The 18,783-nt window shown below is 38.1% G+C and overlaps 1 protein-coding gene across 4 annotated transcripts in view; it reads left to right on the top strand.

The window, feature by feature from the left end:
• NDC1 (NDC1 transmembrane nucleoporin) overlaps positions 1-12,719 on the top strand; it is a 54,770-nt gene extending 42,051 nt beyond the window's left edge. The window contains exons 17-18 of one of the 4 annotated variants that reach the window (XM_049879305.1): positions 6,888-7,048; positions 10,151-12,719. In XM_049879305.1, the coding sequence (XP_049735262.1) occupies positions 6,888-7,048; positions 10,151-10,214 (225 nt within the window). In that variant the 3' untranslated portion in view covers positions 10,215-12,719. Of the gene's footprint in view, positions 1-5,433; positions 6,336-6,887; positions 7,049-10,150 lie in introns of those variants that run through there. The other 3 variants (XM_049879308.1, XM_049879304.1, XM_049879307.1) reach the window with 3 other exon arrangements.
• Positions 12,720-18,783: the final 6,064 nt, after the last annotated feature.

Genomic DNA, 18,783 nt, shown 5'->3' with positions numbered 1-18,783 from the left:
CAAGTAAAATAAAAATCCTGGACAACTTTAATCTTTTCTCCATTTATCATGATGTTGCTTATCAGTCCAGTTGTGAGGATTTTTGTCTTCTTTATGTTGAGGTGCAATCCACACTGAAGGCTGTGGTTTTTGATCTTCATCAGTTAAGTTCTTCAAATCGTCTTCACCTTCAGCAAGCAAGGTTATGTTATGTGCATAATGCAGGTTTTTAATGAGTTTCCCTCCAATTCTGATGCCCCACTCTTCTTCATGTAGTCCAGCTATTATATTGTTTGGTTTTATGTTCCATCTAGAAGGAATACTTGCTCTTACTAAAGAGAGTAAGTTCTGTGTATCTGTGTAATTTAAAGCAAGTTGTACACTACAGGCTTCTGGGTGTTACTAAGAAACAATTCTGTGGAACTGTTCTGTTCTTTTGTTTTGCTTTTCAGTATCAATAACATCAGCCCTGTCACTGAATCATTAAAGGCAAAATGTGAAAGGAAAGGGGAGCCTTTCACTCTTCAGAGCATTCAGAGGGTGAGGAGTGGAGTGATGGATATGTTAGAGCAGTGGATCCCACAGTGGGCCATGCCATACTGGAGAGATCACAGCTCTCTTAACGGGTTCAGGAGTCCACACATACATCTCTGTCATTGGAATAGTTAATGTGTGTCTAACATATTTGCAGCTATTTTCCAGCAGGTTCTAAATGCTATTTTGGTTAGTTAAAGACAAATTCACATGAAAGCATTACCAACTTAATGGTAGTTTTTTGTTACTGGAGAGCTACTACTATCCTTTGGAAGTTCGCTATATATATATTTTTTGTCCTTAAATAGGGTCCTTATATACAAAAGTTTGGTGACCAAAATGCTAGAGTAATTTTTGAAATTTTAGAATGCCTTCTTTTCTTTGAAAAGGCACTGTCACCCTGATATAAGTCAGCTTTAGAAAAATGCTAATGTATTTTTGCGTCTATGGTAAAATATATATAGCAAAAAGTTTGCCATTTTAAGTCAATTGATTTTTAACTTAAATTTATTTAAAAGGAAACTTTATATTAATATTGTAAAAGGGGAACTAGTTTGGCTTGCTATAAATAGAAACAGGTCTGTAGTCCCTTATCTTAAACTCTGGGATGTTTTTCAGAATTCAGATTTTTTTGGATTTAAACACTGTAGTATTTTTTTTTAGTATAGTATACATGTCATCTATTACATGACCTTCTATTGGTATCTGCGGTAGAATTGCTTTAACCAAATACATTAATATTTTTCTCCAGTGAAATATCTGAATATTCATGTTAAGTGGAATAAAGAACAAACACAGCCTTGTGTCAGTTCAGGTTACGTTTTACTGCTAGATGTGTTTAGGTCAGTTTAGATTTTTCCTCTAAAAGTATTATAAAAGCGTTTTGTTTTTCAGGGCTTTTTGAATTTCAGAATTGAGGGTAAGGCAGTTAAGGTGAAAAAAGGCAATAATTTTAAATTCCAGTTAGATACTACTGTTTGCTGAAGTACTTGAACCTAGTGCCTGCACATCCTTTGTTGCAAAGGGAGATTAGTGAGGATCGGAAAGGAGTTAGGGCACATTAGCTCCAAATTGAGACCTTCCTTCTTGATCTAACCCTTATCATACTGTTAGGATCTGTTGGATCTGATTTATTTTTTTGAGCAGTTCCAGCTGTTTGTAAGGATTAACATTTTATAGCTTTTATTCCTTTTTAGAGGCCTTTAAAAAATGCCAGTAAAACTCATTTTCTTGGCAATTACCCGTATAGATCAACTGGACCTTTTTTAAGTCTAAGGTATATTATGGCATCTTAGTGATTTTACTGTTCCAGTATCTTGAAATAATTTGTTGTTTGATCATCCTAGGAATTATTTTATCATTACTTATCAATTATTCCCAATTATGGTTAAAAAAAAAAAAAAAGACCAATAAGAAATCAGAAGAATGATAGAATTGTCTAACATTGCTACATTGTCTTTCAAGAAAAGGTATAAAGGGCACACATCTATGTATTCTTTTTTTTCTTTTAGCTTTCATTGAATACAGCTGATAATGTAGAATTTTTGTATTTTTCACCCACAGTGGTAAAGAGAAGAAAATTGCCAGTACGTTAAACAATTATTTAGACAAATTAGAAGATGAATGCAAAGAGACAGATAACAACGCTCTAGACTAGCTCTATCCAACAGAAATATAATGCAGTTAACGCGTTATTGTTGTTAGGTGCTGTCACATTGGTTCAGACTCAAAGCAACCCTGTGTACACCAGAATGAAACATTGCCCAGTCCTGCGCCATCCTCACAATTGTTGCACTTGAGCTCATGGTTGCAGCCACTGTGTCAGTCCATCTCGTTGAAGGCCTTCCTCTTTTTCGCTGACCCTCTACTTTACCAAGCAATCATCATGTGTGACTTTAAATTTGGTAGTACCCACATTAAAAAAAAAACAGGTGAATTTAATTGTAATAATATATTTTATTTAACCTGCTGTTGATGTTAGGTGCCGTCGAGTCGGTTCTGACTCATAGTGACCTTATGTACAGTAGAATGAAACACTGCCGGGTCCTGCCGTCCCCACAGTCTTTTTTTTTAAATAATTTTTATTGTGCTTTAAGTGAAAATTTACAAATCAAGTCAGTCTCTCACACAAAAACCCATATACACCTTGCTACACACTCCCAGTTTCTCTCCCCCTAATGAGACAACCTGCTGTCTCCTTCCACTCTCTCTTTCCGTGTCCTTTTCGCCAGCTTCTAACCCCCTCCACCCTCTCATCTCCCCTCCAGGCAGGAGATGCCAGCATAATCTCAAGTGTCCACCTGATCCAAGAAGCTCACTCCTCACCAGCATCCCTCTCCAACCCATTGTCCAGTCCAATCCCTGTCTGAAGAGTTGGCTTTGGGAATGGTTTCTCTCCTGGGCCAACAGAAGGAATGGGAATCATGATCACCGGGGTCCTTCTAGTCTCAGTCAGACCATTAAGTCTGGTCTTATGAGAATTTGGGGTCTGCATCCCACTGCTCTCCTGCTCCCTCAGGGGTTCTCTGTTGTGTTCCCTGTCAGGGCAGTCATCCGTTATAGCCGGGCACCATCTAGTTCTTCTGGCCTCAGGATGATGTAGTCTCTGGTTCATGTGGCCCTTTCTGTCTCTTGGGCTTGTAATCCCCACAGTCGTTCTTATGATTGAGCCCATTGTTGGCAGCCACTGTGTCAGTCCATCTCATTGAGGGTCTTCCTCTTTCTTGCTGACCCTGTACTTTACCAAGCATGATATTCTTCTCCAGGGACTGATCCCCTCTGATAACATGTCCAAAGTATGTAAGACGTAGTCTCATAATCCTTGCTTCTAAGGAGCGTTCTGGTTGTACTTCTTCCAAGACAGATTTTTTCGTTCTTTTGACAGTCCATGGTATATTCAATATCCTTTGCCAACACCACGATTCAAAGGCGTCAGTTCTTCTTCGGTCTTCTTTATTCACTGTCCCGCTTTCGCATGCATATGAAGTGACTGAAAACACCTTGGCTTGAGTCAAGTTGCATCTTAGTCTTCAAGGTGACATTTAAAGAGGTCTTTTGCAGTAGATTTGCCCAATGCAATGTGTCTTTTGATTTCTTTGACTGCTGTTCCCATAGGTATTGATTGTGGATCCAAGTAAAACGAAATTCTTGACAACTTCAATCTTTCTCCATTTATCATGATGTTGCTTATTGGTCCAGTTGTGAGGATTTCTGTTTTCTTTATGTTGAAGTGTAATCCATACTGAAGGCTGTGGTCTTTTATCTTCATCAGTAAATACTTCAAGTTCTCTTCATTTTCAGCAAGGAAGGTTGTTATCTGCATACTGCAGGTTGTTAATGAGTCTTCCTCAAATCCTGATGCCCCATTTTTCTTCATATAGTCTAGCTTTTCTGATTATTTGCTCAGCATACAGATTGAATACGTATGATGAAAGGGTACAACTTTGATGCACACTGTTTCTGATGTTAAACCACACAGTATCCCCTTTTTCTATTTGAATGATTGCCTTTTTTTTGGTCTATGCACACGTTCCTCATGAGCACAATTAAGTGTTCTGAAATTCCCATTCTTCACAATGTTATCCATATCTAATATATCTAAATATATTATTATGTAATCAATATAAAATTATTAATGAGATACTTTGCATTCTGTTTTTCATACTATGTCTTCAAAATATGGTACTTATTTTTCACTTAAAGCATATCTCAGTTCAGACCTGCCACATTGCAAGTGCTCAGTAGCTGCATATGGCTAGTGGTTACCATATTAGCATAAGTCTAGACTCCAAAGCTGATGGTGAAATTGATCCTGTAACAGAAGTTTCAGGCTATGAATCTTCAGATGATAATATTCTAGATTAAATTTCTCAAACTCAAGAATCGATAAGCGAATGATATATTTTTAAGGAGAAAAAAATAATATGGGGTGTTCTCATCAAGTAAATCATTCAACAGGAAGGACTTCGTCCCATAATTTATAATCACGTGAATCATCCATTTAGCCAAAATGACACGTGACAGTATTCTTTCATTTTCTGTGATATTTGTGTACCAAAGTTTATTAAATTCATAAGTGGGTAAGTGCTGACGGTAGTATATACAAGGTGATTAGAAGGAAATAGATGATGTTGAAGTGAAAAAAAAAATCACTGGATTGATCATTTGAATTTTTGTTTATAAACTTATGGATAAAAATGTTTTACAATTATGGTGCAAAGAAAATAGCAATACTCTCTTCATCCCAGGTATGAGCTATCAAGTTTTTAAAAAATACTGCTTTAATGGTGCAAATGCAAGAAAGAACCAGAAGTAATGAATGATAAGCTGGAAACTATTAGAGATGTATTTTCAGTTTGAAATCAGTATTTACAGGATGGATATGTTCTGGGTTCATGTGTGACAGCTGATGAGCAGCCAGTTTCAGCCAAAGGGCAGTGCCTATTTCAGCTGTATATAGATAGCTTCAAATGGCACTGGGTTTTTTTTATAGCTTCAAAACCTAGAAAATATGGACTAACAATTTGTGTTTGTTATGTGTATATTCTTAAATTTCTATAAAGTTGTTTCACATTATCCTGTTACTTTGTAAATTTTTCATAAAATGACTTAAAACTAAATATTATAAAGGGTCCTTTGGACCTAGGTAGTAAATGAGGTTGACTGTTTTTCCTGGTATGCTGAGGATTAATCAGAATGTTTCTAAGAAAATTGAAAAGGAAATAACTTCTCCATTGTGATACATGATTATTTATTAATGCATAAATATGTCACTGAATATCACCTCGCATACTGCCTAAAATTATCTCAAGTATGTTTCAGTCTAGGGAAACACTTGTAAATGGTTGAAAGAATAACCGATTGGATTTGAAGTTACCATAGCAGACTGAACACATGTATTAAGTCTTGTTCCTTCCCCAGAACCTCACTCAACTATGGTAAAGGGACTTTTAGAAAAAGATATAAATCCATAAACAGGAGAGGAGACAACAGTAACAAATTTTCAAAGCTGGAAAACAGATGTTTGAGATAACTAAGCAGATTCCAGGCATGAATCCCAGTTGGCAGTGAGAAAAGCACCGGGTACCTCTGGAACCAAAGGTGAAGGGACAGGTACAAAATAAAGAGGTTTGAGTGAGAGCTGTTTGAAAACCAGTTAGATCCCTAAATCCTCTGCCCCTGGGTAACTGCCCTCCCCTACTCCAGCAGAAGTCTGAGGCTTATCATCTAGATAGGGTTGAACACGGGATCTCTGGGCTGGGAAGGTCCAGACACGGTTGTGGGTACTGTACTTAAAGCATGGGGATACTAAATGGTGAGCTCAAAAGTCCTCTTCCCAACTTGGCTCCCAGAAGAGCAATAGGGGCTAGGCCCGCCAGACAGGATACTGGAAGAATCTTCTCTGGGAACTCTGACCAGTCCATGAAGAAAGACCTAAAGTGACTAAGTTGGATGTTCCTCCTAAAATGTCCATGCAGATCACCTGTGGTAAAGCCTGTTGTCGATAATCTCCAACCATGCACTCGGCTTTTTAGGGGGCCCCACTCTTGGTCATGAGCCAAGGATCACCAGATTTCTCAGGAAAATCTCTAATGCAGAAGGTAAAGATCAAAAGGAACATAGAGGAAAAAGCAGCTTAGAGGAAACTACAAAAAAACAAAAACAAAAAAGCTATCATCAAAATCCTCAGAAATGAGAGGATACTGTGATCTTGGAACAAAAATAAGATGCTAAGATCAAAAGGAACACTCAGATGACATAAAAGAGCTCTGGAAATTAAAAGCATGATGGCAGAAATTATTTTAACTTTGTTTTTAGTTCTTTTGGTGGTTACATTCATAATTAAATAATATACTGTTATTTCTTGATTGACACTTTAGATGTTATCTTGCCATAAAAGATTAACACATATTTTATCTTCTTTCAATACAGTTATATCACTTGTAAAATGTATTATTTACTTTTGTCCTTTAAAAGGCATATTTAAATTTCTATTTTTTGTTCTATCAACTATAAATAGGATCAGTTTCACTTATCAACACTTACTCTCACCCAACCCACTCCTGCTACAGATGTTCTATCATCTGGAATCAAAAGGAAGATGTACTAGTAAATAACTTTATTTACAAGGCTGTTGAATTACAGCTTCTTTTTAGAGGGCAGGTCTGGACTTTTGCTGGGCCCTGGTAACTGCTGAAGTAGCTGAGCCTCTCTCCTACATTGTTTTTCAAACCTCTGTGATTGTGACCCCCAATAAGAAGTATATTTTACTGTATGTGTGTTTACATATAAGTGTGTGTGTATAAAATCTTACTCGTTTGGACTAAGTTGGCTTCTTGATAATCTGAACTAATGTGTTTTCTTTCTTGGTCCAGGCAGTTGACAAGTACTTCAAGCTTCCTCATGTTTCCAGTAAACCACCTCGAATTTCAGGAAGCCTTGTGGACACTTCTTACAAAACCTTAAGATTTGCATTTAGAGCGTCACTAAAAACTGCCATCTATCGAATAACGACTACTTTTGGTGAACATCTGAAGTAAGTTTCCGTCTTTTGCTCCGTGACAGTAGTCCATTTTTAGGAGTTCCCCTTGAAATAGGCGTGAGAATTAGAAAGGCTCCCATGTTGAATGTGTCTTTTGGGGATCTTCATGATTCCTACTGTGAATTAACAGTTTGGATTTAGACATAATATTTATATTTTAAAATTTGACCTATCATATAAGCTTCCGGACTTTGAGATGGACAAAAGAGAGGATAGAAGGTTTTGAAAGCAGCAAATGTACTTATATATATTTTTTAATTACCAAAACATCCTTAAAAAAGAAAAAAAAAGGGGAGGGGGGAGTACTTTTCCAGAAAAACATACTAGAAATAATTCTGCCATTACATGTTGGTTAGCAAACTAAGACTTGGGGTAAGAATAAAAAAAAAAAAAGAAACCCAGTGCCGTCATATCATCATGTAAATGAGTCCTTGATGCTTTTGTGAATCATGCTAGAAAAACACTGACAGATCACAACACCTTTAGAAACAACCACAGAGAAAACCACAAATGCCAAACCTGTTTATATTTAGTTTTACTGATGTTTCCTGCTTTTCCTTCATGAAATGGTCTAGCTAGGCAGGATGAGGGAAACTAGATTATTAACTAGTGTTTATTGTAATTATAAATGAACTTTAGAAGACATGAGAGAGTGCTCTCTCTTTACTGTATGCAATCAGTGAACAGTTTAGAACTTCTTCATACCACCTGCTTTGAGAAACAGTTGTGTAGATACCCTGCAGAAGAGCTGTGGGTGATCCTCTGTCCTTCAGAGGTTTATAAGCTTGTTTAGAAACAGACACACAAACCTGCTATTTATTGAGTGCCTTCTGGACATGCACAGGCCAGTATATCAGCCATGTGTGACTATTTTAATTTAAGTTGATTGAAGTTAAGTAAGATTAGAAAATTTCTTTTGTCCATCATACTAGCTGTATTTCAAGGGCTCAGTGGCCACATTTGGCTAGTGACTGCCATATTGAGCAGCACAGATAGAGAATATTTCCAATATAGCATAAAGTTCTATTGGACAGTGTTCTAGACAGTAAGTTAAGCACGTTACATATGTTTTTCATTTATATTTCTCAAAGAGCCTGTGAGGTGTAGAGATGACCATAATTGTGCCTATGTAGAAACCAAGGCTTAAAGAGGCTAAGAATTTGCCTAATAGCACAGTCTAGGAAATGATAGAACATAAACTAGAAATTGAGTCTTTCTTGCTCTTAAAAATCCACCTTCATTTCTTCTACAACACTAGACTGCCTCTAAGATATAAAATGGACCCTGGATGCTCTCAGACAGCACTCATTGATGAATTTAGAGAATGGAATAGATATGATGTTACATTGATGATAGAGCGAAAGCAGGGAGAAAAGAGGAAAATAGGGATTTTTTAGGTAAGAGAGAGAACTACATGACTGTTAAATTCTGCCTTCGTTTCTTTCCTCTGAGAAGGACCATATTTATATGCCTTAAAATTAACAAGGTTAGTAGAACCTAGTTTGTGCAAATAAAGGACAAAATGGCATGGTGGAGAAAATGTTATATTTGGACTTAAAATATCTGGATTTAAGTGTAGTTACATGATTGACTATCTGTGATTGTAGGCAAGTTACCTAATGATTTTAAATAACTTGCCTGAAATTATGTAGCTAGTAAGTTGCAGAACCAAAGTGCAGATCCAAATCTTTCTAACCCTGGAGTCCTATCTGTAGTGCCTCTACTCTTAACCCAGAGGTTGTGTTGTCTCCCTAACCTCTGAACCTTTCTGATACTGTTTACTCTTCTGTGAAAAGGGGATATTATTAACCCTGCTTTGCTTCATTTGAAGTTAGTAGAGATAAAATGGGATGATACTTATGTAAAACCCATTGCACATGATATAATATCGTGAAACAGCTGTTATTATATAACACCTTTGTTCCATACCTAAAGCATGACCCCCAAGAACCAGGTATAAGTAAGCCCTGAGCCGTGAAAATTAACACAGGTCAGTTATTCATTAGAGACACTTAATTCAGCACTCTTATTTTAGGCAAATTTGATTAATTGGTTTTCTAGCCTACAACATATTAAAATTTACTTGAGGGGAAGAGATTGCTGCTAGAGTCAGGAGTACTAACTATAGGATGGGATAGTTCACTGCCTGCTAGCAGAGGGCAGAGTCATGGAAAAAGTAGCAGACCGAAGTTTAAGAGAGCTCGGTGCCATTAAGTTAGAGACAGCCAGCCTCACTAGTACCTAGAGGGCATCTTTGTACACTAAAATACTTGAAATGGTTCAGTTAGAGGCAGCTATGTGGTTTAAGAAAGCAGAGATGCGTGTATAAACCATTTTAGGATGATTTCTAGCAAAACTATTAAAACTTGGTGCTTTTAAATGTGGTGACCTTTAGTTATCTGGAATTTTATTATTCAGTAATGATATATTGGTAGTCAAGAACCAGAAAACCAAAATATTTTATTGGATTCAATTTTTCCCCAGAGTTTGAAAGGAAGTTTTATATTAGCTTCAATGTATATTTGCCCTAATTCTGTCAAGGTGATGTATTTTTGTAGGGGCAAGGGTAGGGAGAGAACTGAATTTCCTCCTCCAAGACATAACTTATGTTCAAAGGGAAAAGTAAATCTAAACCACCAAGCTGTTACCTTTGCAAACGATTAGTGGAGTCTATTGTATTTTAACCAAACATTTTAGTTTAAAGGATTTTATATTAAAGGCAATTCAAATACTCCACAACTCAAAGATAATGTTGGGATCTGGTTTAAATAAAATAATAAAATCCAGAAAATCTAGTGCAGGGGCTGGAACTCTGTACAGCAGGTTCCACAGCAGAACAGGTTAGAGCTGATGCCCTCACTTGTTGGTCTGAACTTTCTTTGGTCTTTCAGAAGGTAGAAAACAGGGTATTACCGCGTGCAAGCCTTCCTCATTAGGTTAAGGAGGGTTTTCATCCAACTTTTTTCATAAGTACTAAATAAGTGAAGATTTCTATTCATTTTTAATTGTTTTGAAAAATATTGACTCTGCTCCGTGGTTCACTTAATATGCTTAATGTAAAATAAAGCTTATGCTTTGAATTTATGTTTCATTTAGTGCTGTGCAAACATCTGCAGAACATCAGAAAAGACTTCAACAGTTCTTGGAGTTCAAAGAATAGTTAAGTAATATAAACTGTGTTCATTACACTGCTGATACAACTACAGATGGGACAGTAAATGTTCAGCATTCTTGGATCAGAAGAAAATGGACTAATTAGATGCTTCCTTTGTCGTGGTCGTTCCTTTGAAAACTATACTTTAATGGGAGAAATCATGGGAAGAAATTCGCAACAGAATAACCAAGAACTGCCTTTTCTGTACCGATTGCCTTTTGTGTGTGTGGTGTAATAAAGTCTTTATTCAATTTTACGGAAGCATCTATGGCAGTAGAAGTGTCTCTAGCTCGTATAACTTAATAACTTGAAATTTTTTAGAATTTACTTTCGAGAGGAGTGGAGCCAGTCAGTGTGTAAAATAGTTTGACTTGATGCAGTCTTCCGTTCTAATCATTGTTAAGAGTTCAGCTCTCTCTAAACACGAAATACATAAAGTTTTAGTAGTTTCTGTTTACTGAAGGATAAAAATGGTAACAGTGGAGAAAAATTCACAGAAAAAATATTGTCTAAAGAACATATTTTGTTAATCTGTTAGGTTGTGTTTTTGTTTCCAGGGACAAATTAAATTTGCATGATTGTCCAAAAAGAGTCTCAATTTACAGATGCTAACTCTATATAAAGGAATGTGGAAAAATTCAGTTCTTGAGTTACAAGATTAAACATGCACATTTGGTTTTTGAAAAAGAATTGACCGACATCTATGAATTTATTTTGTATCCTGCTAGTAAACATTAAGTGTATGGATATTTTCCCAACTAGTTTTGCTTTCTTTTTCTGGAACAAAATATTAAGTGATTGCAGAGTTTTTCAAGTGAGAGAAAAAGTTTTGCAAGAAAAGCCAGGAAACTTTCCTTTTCCCTTCCTGCTCTTCATCTTCTTTAGATCAGATTATTTTGCAGATCTTGCCTGGCTTCACAAAGGGAGCAGCCTCTGCTACATTAACTGGCTCATTAAAATATATTAGGAAAATCTTTACACCCAGAAACAACTTAGTCATCAAATAGCAAGTGAAACGAAAACATCAGAGGGATTACTGTACTTGGGAGTATGTTCCGTGTCCAAAATGTGAGCAAGGTAATTTTATAAATTGTTAGATTAGCTTCTTTGGAGATGAAAGATTAGAAATCCTACTGGTAGCTGTTCATTGGACTAGCTTTAGACTGAACACTCCCTTGTAATTCTTTTCTTCTTATTTTTTCTCTCTACCCAGACCCAGCCTATTTTCTCTCTAGTGCCCCCAATTTTTTTCTTTAAAGTCAGCATAGTATTATATATGAATCTTTAATATGGTATGTATGTCTACCATTTGTCTTATTCCTTGATGTATTATGTATTCAGAATAGAATATTTCAGCTCTAGGTCCTATTGCCCCTTCAGCCAGCACATCCCATATTGTAAATGAATCCTGCTGGCCTTTCAAGTGTCTTTATCAGTTTCCCAATCGTCAAGTGTTTTCGGGTTATTGCCATTTGCCTTTTTTTTTTTTTTTTTTGCTTTCTGTCTGAAGTTATCTCTTTCTTGAATGTGAAAATTGAATTTCATATGTGATATAGTCTCTTACAGATGACCAGAAAATTGTGACTAGGTTGACTGACAGCTGTTGTGTTCCATGTTTAAAAGCCATTAAGCGTTTTATATTTCATTTTCTCTGCTGCCCCTGGCTGAGGCATTTTGGGAGACAAAGACCCTTAGCCTTCTGTTTCCATTAAAGAAGGTTTGTGGTATTTAACCCGTTGCATTCCTGGGGTTGAAGATGGGATGATTACTTTAAACTTGGATATACTTGGATAAAATATCTGGCTAGGTTTAAGTTCTTGCCATTTCCCAGATAATTTTGGACAAAGTATGTTTAGTGAACAACGTGAATGTTTCTGAGGTGTTCATCCCTGTTTTTTCTCAAGAGAATGTGCTGTGGACAAAATGCAGGCCACATAAGTCCTGCCTGTTGGAAATTTAGGAACTGCCTTCTCAAATCTATTTTGTACTTAGTAGGTAAGGGAAACAGTTCTTTTTCACCATTTTGTATTAATAGCCTAGCCACCATCTTTTTGGTCTAGAGTATGACTCAGTCACCTGTTATGAAATGAAGCTCCTTCTGTGTGGAAGGAGAAGGACTTAGGGAGACCAAGAGGAGAGAACCATTTCCTTTGATGAGGTCTCAACCTCCCTCTGAGCCTGCTGTTGCTGTAACATTGGCCAGAAAATTAGAGATTGTTCTTCAAAAGCCTGTCTCTGGCTGTCAGCATAACACATGATTCCATCAGCTCTCATAATGTTTGCTTGGCCCTTATGGAAGGTATAAGTCCACGAACCCTCTCTTCAGAGAACTGGGACACTCCTAGAATATACCCTGAACAGTTGAGTGAATATTGAAGAGCAACAACTTGTTACTCTGCTGGATTTGTCTCTTGGTAATTGTTTTGTGTGTCTTCCTGTAAATATTTATGGGAACATGTTTACATCCTTCAGTATCATTAGTACTGAATTGGATAGAAAAATAAATTGATAGTTTTTAAAAATGGGACTACTAATTGAAATTTGTGTGTCTACAAATTCAGTTATTTAATTTCTGGGATGTGTGTATATGTTTCCTTACCCATTTCAATTCAGTCTCAAACTCTTTGCTTGTAAAAGCTAAAAAGGTTTAACTTCTTGAGAAATTAGCTTTTGCTTTTAGCTGGACTAATTTGGTGGGTAATCTGTGTTTAATGGTAACTTTAAAGAGCCTGAATTCTGAGTTTCTTTCTTCATTGTCTTGGTTGTCTTTCTTCATTGTCTTGGTTCTAAAATTAAAAACGGTGCCGGTGCAGAAACCCATCTCTTAACTGACACTCTTTTCTTGCCGAAATAGTGTTTCTAAATGGATCGCATTCCCTCAGGCTGACAGTTACGTCTGTCAACTTTACTTAAATTAGTCTGAACTCCACCTCTGGTAGGTACTAAGGCCGTCAGTTCTCTCTCTTTCTCTCCCAACCCCATAGTCATCTTTTTTTTAAAACAAAATAGCTTAATTAAAACAAAGATAGCTTTCATTCATCAGTTAACAATCTAATTATTCTTAGCAAGCTGCTGACCACCATTTTTTTTTGTATTAACTTTTATTGAGCTTCAAGTGAACGTTTACAAATCAAGTCAGACTGTCACATATAAGTTTATATACATCTTACTCCGTACACCCACTTGCTCTCCCCCTAATGAGTCAGCCCTTCCAGTCTCTCCTTTCGTGACATTTTTGCCAGCTTCCAACACTCTCTATCTTCCTATCCCCCCTCCAGACAGGAGATGCCAACACAGTCTCAAGTGTCCGCCTGATAAAATTAGCTCGCTCTTCATCAGCATCTCTCTCCTACCAACTGTCCAGTCCCTTTCATGTCTGATGAGTTGTCTTCGGGGGTGATTCCTGTCCTGTGCCAACAGAAGGTTTGGGGACCATGACCGCCAGGATTTCTCTAGTCTCAGTCAGACCATTAAGTATGGTCTTCTTATGAGAATTTGGGGTCTGTATCCCACTGATCTTGTGCTCCCTCAGGGGTCCTCTGTTGTGCTCCCTGTCAAGGCAGTCATCGATTGTGGCCGGGCACCAACTAGTTTTTCTGGTCTCAGGATGATGTAAGTCTCTGGTTCATGTGGCCCTTTCTGTCTCTTGGGCTCTTAGTTGTCGTGTGACCTTGGTGTTCTTCATTTTCCTTTGCTCCAGGTGGGTTGAGACCAATTGATGCATCTTAGATGGCCGCTTGTTAGCATTTAAGACCCCAGATGCCACATTTCAAAGTGGGATGCAGAATGTTTTCATAATACAATTATTTTGCCAATTGACTTAGGAGTCCCCTTAAACCATGGTCCCCAAACCCCCGCCCTTGCTCCGCTGACCTTTGAAGCATTCATTTTATCCCAGAAACTTCTTTGCTTTTGGTCCAGTCCAATTGAGCTGACCTTCCATGTATTGAGTGTTGTCCTTCCCTTCACCTAAAGCAGTTCCTATCTACTAATTCATCAGTAAAAAGCCCTCTCCCTCCCTCCCTCCCTCCCCTCTTTGTAACCACAAAAGTATGTGTTCTTCTCAGTTTATACTGTTTCTCAAGATCTTATAATAGTGGTCTTATACAATATTTGTCCTTTTGCCTCTGGCTAATTTCGCTCAGCATAATGCCTTCCAGGTTCCTCCACGTTATGAAATGTTTCACAGATTCGTCACTGTTCTTTATCGATGCGTAGTATTCCATTGTGTGAATATACCACAATTTATTTACGCATTCATCCATTGATGGACACCTTGGTTGCCTCCAGCTTTTTGCTATTGTAAACAGGGCTGCAATAAACATGGGTGTGCATATATCTGTTCGTGTGAAGGCTCTTGTTTCTCTAGGGTATATTCCGAGGAGTGGGATTTCTGGGTTGTATGGTGGTTCTATTTCTAACTGTTTAAGATAACGCCAGATAGATTTCCAAAGTGGTTGTACCATTTTACATTCCCACCAGCAGTGTATAAGAGTTCCAATCTCTCCGCAGCCTCTCCAACATTTATTATTTTGTGTTTTTTGGATTAATGCCAGCCTTGTTGGAGTGAGATGGAATCTCATCGTGGTTTTAATTTGCATTTCTCTAATGGCTAATGATCGAGAGCATTTTCTCATGTATCTGTTAGCTGCCTGAATATCTTCTTTAGTGAAGTGTGTGTTCATATCCTTTGCCCACTTCTTGATTAGGTTGTTTGTCTTTTTGTGGTTGAGTTTTGACAGAATCATATAGATTTTAGAGATCAGGTGCTGGTCGGAGATGTCATAGCTGAAAATTCTTCCCCAGTCTGTAGGTTGACCACCATTTTTAAATAATCAAAATCTTCATTGTTTTTGAGGGCAAGAAGGGGAATGAACAAGCACATACCCCTATCATTCTCAGTCCTGGTCCTAAGTAGCCTTGGCAGTTGTGTAAGTTGACGTGGAGCTAAATGAACCATTCGCTAGGTGTCTGTTTTGGCCTAGCTGTTATGAGTAGGGAGCCCTGGTGGCACAGTGTTTAAGAGCTAGGCTGCTAACAAAAAAGTCAGCAGTTTGAATCCACCAGCCACTCCTTGGAAACCCTATGGGATAGTTCTACTTTGTTCTATAGGGTCGCTACGAATAGGAATCAACTGGATGGCGATGGGTGGATTAAGCTGTGAACAAGATGCACTCCCTGCCCTCAAAATGTTCATGATCTAATACATTGGCATGTGAAACTTGGTGTGCATTGGAGTCACCAGGGGTGCTTATTAGATGTGCAGACTCTGGGCTGTACTTCAGGTTCTGATTCAGGAGGTCTGGGCAGACTCCCAAGGGATGTAGTTTTTAACGAAGTGTACCAGATGATTCTCAGCAGGGTCTGAGGAACACACCCTGAGAAGGGTTTATTCTAGGTCAGTGATTATCAGAATCACTTGGAGAGTTTGTGAAACACAGATTGTTGAGCGCATCTCCAGAGTTTCTGATTCTGTAAGCCTGGGTTTGAGCCCAAGAGTTTGCGTTTCTAACAAGTGTCCGGGTGATGCATATGCGGCAGGTGTGTCCTTGGACCACATTGTGAGAACTGCTGTCCTAGTGGATTTTCTCACACATGGTGTTCTCTTAGATGTGTGTCTGAAGCATACATACTATTTTTATTGTAGAATATATGAAATACTCTTTTTTTCCCTAAATTTCATTGTTGAGAATATTCACAGCAGGACACCAATTCAGCAGTTTCTACATGTACAGTTCAGTGACACTGATTACATTCTTCGAGTTGTGCAACCATTCTCACCCTCCTTTTCTGAGTTTTTCTTCCCCCATAAACAGACTCACTGCCCGCTGAAATTCCTGTCTAATCTTTCGAGTTGCTGTTGTCAATTTGATCCCGTATAGATAATCCTTAAAAGAACATAATGCTTTAGGTAGGCCTTGTTTTACTAGTTAAGCTGCTATTCGGTTTTAGTAAGACTTCAGGGGATATTTTTGGTTTAAGGTTTAAAGATTATCTCGGGGCAATAGTTTTGAAGCATATGTACTATTAGGTGTAAAGTAGGGTTCTTCCTTCTGATGCGTTTGTTGGAAAGCTTGAAGAATACGGTTAGATCTCATGGGTAATGCAGGAATTCTGACAAATATCGTGGACTTGTTTTTGTAAAACCTGCTTCAGAAATGCGGACAAGTTTCCGTCATCTTCTTGGCAAACTTCTCTTTCTTCAGAATGAGCTTAGTCTTCCCGCATACTCCCAGCTAGATTTCTATGTGTTTTCTCAGTACTTGGTCATTCCTTCTTTTTTAGCCTCATCATACTGAACTGTAGTTTAACTGATTATAAATCTGCTTCCTCTCCTGTGAGCTCCCGTAACAGTAGTTTTCTAATAAATAAGTGAAAATTAGCAGTCCTTTTCAGGGTTACTTTAGTTTTTCATTTTTAGCAGACACAGGTCCACAATCCCTTGTCTGCAATTCAGAAATCCAGAGTTTTTTTTTAAGAACAAAATTTATTTGGCAGCAAAACCTGACCTGAACTGATTTGAGGCTATTTATAGACTTAATTCATCCCGCTTAATATGAATTTTTTTTTTTAATATGAATATGCTTACATTTCACTCTAGAATGTTTGATTATGAGGTCCTGTCCCAGATCCCACTTGGAGTGTTATGTATTATGCATCATTATTACCTTTCTAAAATATGAAGCACTATTATGAAGCATCTGGCATCAGGAGTATAAGAGGAGAAATTTTAGACCTGTTTTTGTAAAATCTGTTAATTCTTTCATTTACTCATTCAACGTTCGCTCACTGCCTGCTATGTATCAAGCACTGTGATAGTTAAACTAGTGGTACAAAGTCACAGAGCCTGCCCTCAGAGAGCTCACTGTCCTCTATGAGAGAAGTAAGGTGGAGGCAACCCTTGTTTGCAAAGAATCTTTTTTCTGTTTATTTACAAAATTGATGTTTTTGCCATTGCTATGTCATTTCTTGAACAGCTACTCTGTTCCTCACCTGTTCTAAGCGGTAGCTGTTGCTTGCATTTGTGCTTTAAGCTATAGAATATTTTTTATCCAACTCCTTTATGAACCCTTTTCAGCACTTAGCAGAGCATGCCCTTGGTGTCCTGGTGTAGCCCTCTTTGTCACTTGGTTATTTTGCAGAGCTATGTGGCTGCATCTTGTCCTCAAGTGCTCATGTTCTTCCTGCACACACATATGTTATCAGATACTGTTGAGTGTGTCTTGCAAGGGATCTTGGTGGTAAAGTAGTTCTGGAAGGCCTATGGGACGTCTCTGGCAAAGAAATATTGGAAGGTGACCTCTAAGCCACAGATCTTTACCTTGCTAGTCTTTTGAAGATATGTTGACTCTTGATTGGTTTATCCTTTGTATCTTTCAACGCATTAGCAAGAGTGGTCTACGGTCTGGTGGCGCGCACGGTTAAGTGCTTGGCAGCTAACTGAAAGGTAGGCAATTTGAACCCACCCAGTGGCTCCACAGGAGAAAGACCTGGTGATCTGGTTTTGTAAAGAGTATAGCCAAGAAAGCCCTATAACGCAATTCTGCTCTGTCATATGGGGTTGCTATGCGTCAAAATCGACTCCACGGCACCTAACAACATGAAGTTCCTTGTGGCGCAATCCCCACCTCAAGTTACCTTAAGGATACAAGGGGAGCTGTCCTAAAAGCACAGGGATGTCTTGGTGAGCACTAGGATAGATCTGTGTCTAGGCCGCATGAAAAACCTGGAAAGCTGTCAGGGTCTCTAAAGTTCTTCTTTCTGCATTGTTTTAATCTCTCTGTTAACTGGCTTTCTACCACTCCCTCTAGCTGCCTTCTACTCCTGAGTTTATGTGTCATAAGTAGAGAGTGATCAGCTATTTCTAAATGCCAACAAAACCCCTGATTGAAAGAAATTAGCCCAACTGAATCCATTGTCCAAAGCTTTAATTAGGCTTGAGGGACAGGGTCATGCAGTACCAACATAGCCTTCAGGAGCCTACCTTTGTTGATCAGAATGGAGTGGAGTGAAGACGCAGTTCCCAGCCCTTCCTAGGCCCTAGGATTTAAAAAAAAAAAAAAAAAGCATTGCCGTCGAGTCAATTCCGGTGCATAGCAACCCGGTAGGACAGAGTAGAACTGCCCCATAGGGTTTCCAAGAAACAGCTGGTGGATTCAAACTCCCAGTCTTTTGGTTAGTAGCTGAATGCTTAACTACTGTGCCACCAGGGGCAAAATTTGGGGTTCAGGACCTGCAAGAAGAGGGCTGGTAAATCTTGCTTTAGATTGAGATCTCATAGGGCTGAACACTAGGAAGAACTCAACTGTCTCAGGAATTTCAGCCTAGTTAGAATCTTCATTAAATTGGATTGAGATGATGTGTTTGCCTGTGTTTCCAGGTCCTGACAGAAGCTATCATAAATCTTACCTGGAGAGAAATAACACCATAGGCCTCAATTTTCTGCAAACACGTTTTCAAATACAATGTCTGCACACAGTTTAAAAATAACCAGGCACAGGAAGAAACAAGGTAACATAAATGAGAACTAACAAAACAACAGGGAATAGAATAGACTCATAGGAACTCCAGATAT

This window comes from Elephas maximus, chromosome 3 (assembly GCF_024166365.1).
Source record: "Elephas maximus indicus isolate mEleMax1 chromosome 3, mEleMax1 primary haplotype, whole genome shotgun sequence".
In the NCBI taxonomy this organism is placed as follows: Eukaryota; Metazoa; Chordata; class Mammalia; order Proboscidea; family Elephantidae; genus Elephas; species Elephas maximus.
The sequence above is the reverse complement of the archived record's forward strand: the minus strand, read 5'-3'. Positions and strand labels throughout refer to the sequence as shown.